Raw genomic sequence first — 6,000 nt, 5'->3', positions numbered from 1 at the left:
TGTCATCCTTGAATATGATATGCAAGTCCTGTCAGATCAATTCCTGTCGACAATGAAGGTAAGGACTACAACTCTCATCATGCACCTGCTTTTCTTTTTTTCCGTCAAAGTCATTAATTTCAAGAGGATTTATAATAATACAATTTTAGTTTTCTGAATAATAAAAAATGTATATTTTTGTCTACCACATTAATAAAAAAAATGTAAATACCTTTAGATTAAAAGATTTTCAAGATCTTAAGGAACATTTCATTCAAGTGACTCCTTTGAACTAGTTTATTACTAATGATTAGCAGAAATTGGCTAAAATATCAACCTAACTAGAAAACAGACTACAAAAGTCATGTATGTGTTAGTACAGTGGTTCCCAAACTTTTTCAGTGTGCGGCCCCCCTTGTGTATGGTGCATTCCTTCACGGCCCCCCAAAGAAAATTTGTGCCAAAAAACTGTTCTAAAACATTAAATTATACAAAAAGTAGTGCTTTTGGTTAGTAGGCTTTTTTAGGTTTAATTACATAAACTTCATGATAAATTAATGTATTTAATAAAATATCATAAAACTGGGGCCCCCCTGGCACCATCTCACGGCCCCCAGTTTGAAAACCACTGTGTTAGTATATGTATACAGTATGTGTATCTAAATTAAAAAAAAGAGAAAGAGAGAGACATTTATTCTGTAAAGCGCTTTTTATTCTCTATGCATATTGTTTAAAAGTTACTTTATAAAGAAAAATGGCTGACAAATCCCTTAGTTAGCAAGCTGAATGGGGCAGAGGCAGATGTTTAAGGAGATGAAGAATAAACATTGAAAAAACAGAGACTCAACAGAATAAGCTCTCAGACTGGCACATATTTAAACAACTAAAACAATGCATAAATCTGTACATACAGACAGAGAGGAACATCACTGCGAAATGATGAACACAACTCATCCAACATTTAGAATAATTTCCTACATCAACATTATTTTATCCGTATATATTCCAGCTACATCCAGTGATAGTGACTATATAAACTCATTTGATGAATTTCAGTAAAATAATCAAATATAAGTAATCTAATAAACATCCTCAGACAGATGTTTTACTTCTCAATCTGTAGCATTTGACAACCAGCACAACTGTTGCTAACAAATATGGAGAAACTGCCAGCAGGAAAAGGAAAATCTTGAGATCAAACATCTCCTGATAAACACCTGAAACAGAAACACATGTTATCATGCAGGATATCTGAACAACAACAAACAAACAAAATCACTTGAGATCATTTCTATAAACTCTCACCTCTGACTGAGATCCAGCTCTTTGGAGACTCTCCTCTCTCTGGGTGTTTACAGTAGTAGAAACCCTCATGTGACTTTGAGACTGTAGGGATGATCATCATGTCTCCTGTAGTCTGCACCAATGATCCATCTTTATAAAATTCAGCTGTGAGGTTAGAGGGGTTTTTATCCCGATATAAACAGTGTAGAGTCAGATTATCTCCTTCAGTCACAGAATGAACAGGACTGTCCAGAATCACATCAGCATCTACAAAAAGAAAGAAAATGAATGAAGATTATAAATAGTTATTTTGATTTCTACATTCTCTATTTTATTGCTTCACCTGCAAGATGATAAAACCATAGTACAAGCCTAGCACACCCTGAAAACCACCCACATCATTATTTTGTGCATTGAAATGTTAAGCATTAATGGCAGCATTTCTGAAAATATTATATCTTAGCAATAACTTTAGCAATGTTTTGATTTATTATGCACCAAATTAACTGAAATTACTGAAGAATATTGAATTTTCCGCTTGTTTTTTATTCATTGATTGTAAAGATGTATGTATCTAAGAATAATAAATGCAGACTTGTAAACTCACAGTGTACTGAGATATTAACAGGATGAAGTTTCTCTCCATATTCAGACTGACACCAGTACACTCCAGTATCAGATGTGATGAGAGAACTGATTGTACATGTAGATGTGGTTTCTGATCCATAGGTTGGTGATGAACAAGGGTTTACTTTATCTTCTGTGTATGGTCTCACTGTCCATCCAGTAGAGTTACTGTGATCCTCACAGCTCAGAGAGAGAGATTCAGATGAGAAGTGTTGAGATCTGTTGGGTCTGATGATCAGAGAGACTGAAGGAGAAACACCTGAGAAGAAAATGACAGAAAATCATCTTAATAAGAGATAAATAAATAAATGATATAAGACATTGAGTGTAAGAGATTGTTGTTGTTTAGTTGTGTGTGATGAACTGACCAGTGATCCACAGTGTTTGTGTGTTACTGTACTCTGTGTGATAGACTGGATCTCCTCTCTCTGCTCTGCACATATAAACTCCTGTGTGCTTCACAGTCACTGAACTCACTGTGTAGATGCCTTTAGATCCTCCACTGCTCTTTGACACCACCTCATAATTAACATCTGTATTCACTGTAGAAAGTCAAAATGTGATACACATGTTAAAATTAAATACTGAAAATTTAATTTAAACCTTAAAACTAATGTGAATAAAAACAGTTACTAGTTGAGATGAATGAGATATTACCTGAGTAAAGACTCTGTACAGTGAACCAGCTGAATGTCCAGCCTGTAGATGAACTTCTAACCTCACACATCAGAGTCACTGAATCTCCTTCAGTCAACCACTGCTGTGGAGAAACACTTAAAACTGTCTGTGGTTTATCTGAAAGTGATCAATCTCTCATGAATAACATGTTACACTTCATCTCTTCACACTAATAATGATGAACAAACATATAAACTCACCTGATGATACAGTCAGTGTAACAGCATCACTCATCTCAGTGTTTTGTTCACGTATCTTTCCTCTACAGGTGTATTTATCACTGTCAGTCTGTTGAATGTTGTTGATTTTACACTCTTGTGTGTTGCATTGTGTGATTATATTTCTGTTATTTGTCTTCTCTACAGTCCAGCTGTATGTCCACTCAGTGTCTCCTGTATCCTGTATTTCACATTTCAGAGTAACAGTTTCTCCTCTGAACAGCTGTTTGTCAGGATCAACCCTTACTACAGGTTTCCCTGTATAAACACAATTAATTTTTATAATTAATTCATTATTATAGCATATCATGTAAACTACTCAACAAAAGACATGTCAACACCATTTCATATAGTTGAACACTAAATTTGTAGCCTGGGTGCCAGCCGATCTTAGCGCCGCCCACAAGATTTTGTAAACGGGAAGATGGGTCTGGGGTTTCTGCGTTGAGGAGCTACTATGCTAGGACAAATGCTGGTCGAACCAATCAAATTGTCAGGGCGGGCTTTATACGATGATGGACAGATAATCAACAGTAAAGTAATGAACCACGTCACCAAAGAGCGCGTGTGTTGAATGGCTGCCGCTGTAGAGTTCAGGGCCCGGTTGCATAAAGCACCTTAAGTGTAATTTTCCCTTAAGTTGTTTCCTTTTAACTTAAGGGTGTTGCAGAAAAACCCTTAAGTTTTTTCTGTTGTGTCTCCATGGCAACGATAGTATTTTATAACAACAAACCGGGGTCACTGTCTTAAAACACTTAAAGATTACCCTTACCTAAGAGAACCGTTTAAGGGATTATATGCAAAACTCTTTAATTATTATCTTACAGAAGTTAAGGGGAATTTACCCCTTAAGTGTCACACTTAAGGAAAAAACTTAAGGTGCTTTATGCAACCGGGCCCAGATGTGTGGATTCTGACATTGAGTCTGTTCTAAAAGATATTGACAGAGAATTGATTTTAAAAGAGGAACAGAGAAACGCGAGCAGGGCATTTGTTGATGTTTTTGCCGTCCTTCCTATTCCTATTCCTATTCCGTTACTCTGATTGGTCATAGGTCTATCCAATTGAGTGCAGAGGCATTTTTCGGTTGAGACACGCCTCATAATTATAGCTCAATGGAGCGCTATCAGACTCAAATTCTGACTAGAATTGAGTATGGCAACGTCAGGCTACTAAATTTGATTTATGCAAACAATAACAGACCATAGTTGGGGAAGGAGCAATATTTTGGATGGTATAAATAAAAACATCATGTTTGTTTCAAACTTGGATGAATTTCTTTCCTCTGTAGAAGCACAACAAATACATATTGAAAAGATTGTCAGATTAAATATAGAGTTTACTCTCACCTTTAAAATGTATCCACAGTCCATCACTGTAGTCTGTGTAATAGTCTGGTTTTCCTCTTCCAGCTCTACACCAGTACTGACCTCCATCTGAAACTCTGTTGATTGTGTAAGAGTTTGTTTCTGTTGTCATCTTCTCAGTGTTTTGTGTGTTTTTGTACCAGTAAAACTTCCATTCAGTAGACTGATCAATGTCACACTTCAGAGTCACTGTGTTACCTGTCAGTACAGATCCTTCACTATCTGATGTGAGTTCAGGTTTTAGTTTTGATCCTGCAAGAGAATTAAACACACAAAGTCTCTGTTTACAGTGTAGCGCTTCAGTTGTGTACTGATGTTTCTTTTGCATTGGAAATTACAAGTAGCTCTTGGGATATTCAACTTTTTTAATGTGTATATCTTACCGGTATTTAGTAATGGTTAAATTCTCTTGCACATGTTGTATAGGGCAGGTCCCTCTTGTAGAAGCGCTTTTAATCCTCAGTATATAACCTGGTAAACTGAGCCCAATAACATCTGGGAAATGGATTATGAAAACAAGCCTTCCGTCTATATTGGGTACATTTACTTTTGTTGATGTTGATCAATCTACTGTACATTGTTTCTTTTAAACTAAATATTTAAATAAACTACATGTTAAAATGAGATTTGTCATGATGAGTTGAATATGACTGTATATTGTGAATGATGATAAACAGACTCACCTGATACTGTCAGTGTAACTTCATTACTTATGTTTGAGGATCGTGATCCACTGATCTCTGTTCCTCTACAGGTGTATTTACCTGCGTCAGACTCAGTAACAGATCTGATTGTGTAATGCTGGAGTTTATTTTGCTGGATGATTGAATCATTGTTATACCAGCTGTACTGCCAGCTGCTGACTCCTCCTCCATTGATGACACATCTGAGATTGACAGTTTCTCCTCTGAATACATGATGATCAGGCCAAACAGACACTTGAGGTGTTGGTCTTTCTGTACAATGACAACAATTCATACTGTAAATAATGTGAAATGATGTATAAACAATTACTTGATCCGAAAATATATATGCTGTATTATATTGCACGATTCATGGTCTAGAACAGAGGTCCCCAACCACCGGGTCACGACCCAGTACCAGGTCGTGGACAAGTTGCCACCGGGTCGCAAGAACGTCCCGGGAAAAAAAATTGTATAATAGCCACGTAATAGTTTAATCGGGTATTTTGTACTTTAAGAGCCGACTTCAAATAACATTGATCATTTCCACTGTTGTACAGAGTCGCGCTCTCTCTCTTTTTCTCCGCCTCTCTCTCTCTCTACCAGCGCATCAGCGATCACATTGCTGTCATAAGAATTTCGTGCATACAGTACTTCTAAAACACAAAGAATTACAGAGTTATAACTTTATGAATAATTTGCAAATGTACCTCGCAAATCATGTAAATACGCGGAGACGTTCAACTGTGTGACATGGACATCGCAAATGACTGAAAAGTAATTATTTTATTCTTCTTTAAAACAACTTCAGAATTATCCAGCGATCGTGGCACCATGATCATAATAAACTATTAATCATATTTTAACGGCTGTGCTTTTAAGGTAGGTTTGAAAGGAACCTAAACTGTCCTATGTCAATCATCATTAAAATCATATGGTAAACGTGAGTCTCCGCGCCTCTGCGCCCAGCCGCAATTCTTCTGGCATCTCTCCTCCTTCACTGCATTTTTTTTTGTTCTGTTACTTGGACTTGGGGCTCGAGCCCGACCAAGATTCAAGCTGCCTTTGAGAACAGCAAGCCAAGTTCATTTACCATTAATTATTAAGACTAAATGGACAGGTAAACTAGTAAAACAATGAAAGTAAAAAAAAACAATCCGCCAA

At 36.6% G+C, this 6,000-nt stretch overlaps 1 protein-coding gene across 1 annotated transcript in view; it reads right to left on the bottom strand.

Annotated features, from left to right (window-relative positions):
• Positions 1-688: 688 nt before the first annotated feature.
• LOC141350839 (Fc receptor-like protein 5) overlaps positions 689-6,000 on the bottom strand; it is a 33,197-nt gene continuing 27,885 nt past the window's right edge. The window contains exons 10-14 of the mRNA XM_073856667.1: positions 2,560-2,685; positions 2,259-2,432; positions 1,871-2,149; positions 1,279-1,530; positions 689-1,196 (exon numbers count right to left, since the gene is read on the bottom strand). Coding sequence (XP_073712768.1) covers positions 1,072-1,196; positions 1,279-1,530; positions 1,871-2,149; positions 2,259-2,432; positions 2,560-2,685 — 956 coding nt within the window. The 3' untranslated portion in view covers positions 689-1,071. The remainder of the gene's footprint in view (positions 1,197-1,278; positions 1,531-1,870; positions 2,150-2,258; positions 2,433-2,559; positions 2,686-6,000) is intronic.

The sequence above is a fragment of the Misgurnus anguillicaudatus genome, chromosome 19, assembly GCF_027580225.2.
Source record: "Misgurnus anguillicaudatus chromosome 19, ASM2758022v2, whole genome shotgun sequence".
Classification (NCBI taxonomy): Eukaryota; Metazoa; Chordata; class Actinopteri; order Cypriniformes; family Cobitidae; genus Misgurnus; species Misgurnus anguillicaudatus.
This window is presented reverse-complemented; position numbering and strand designations above follow the sequence as displayed.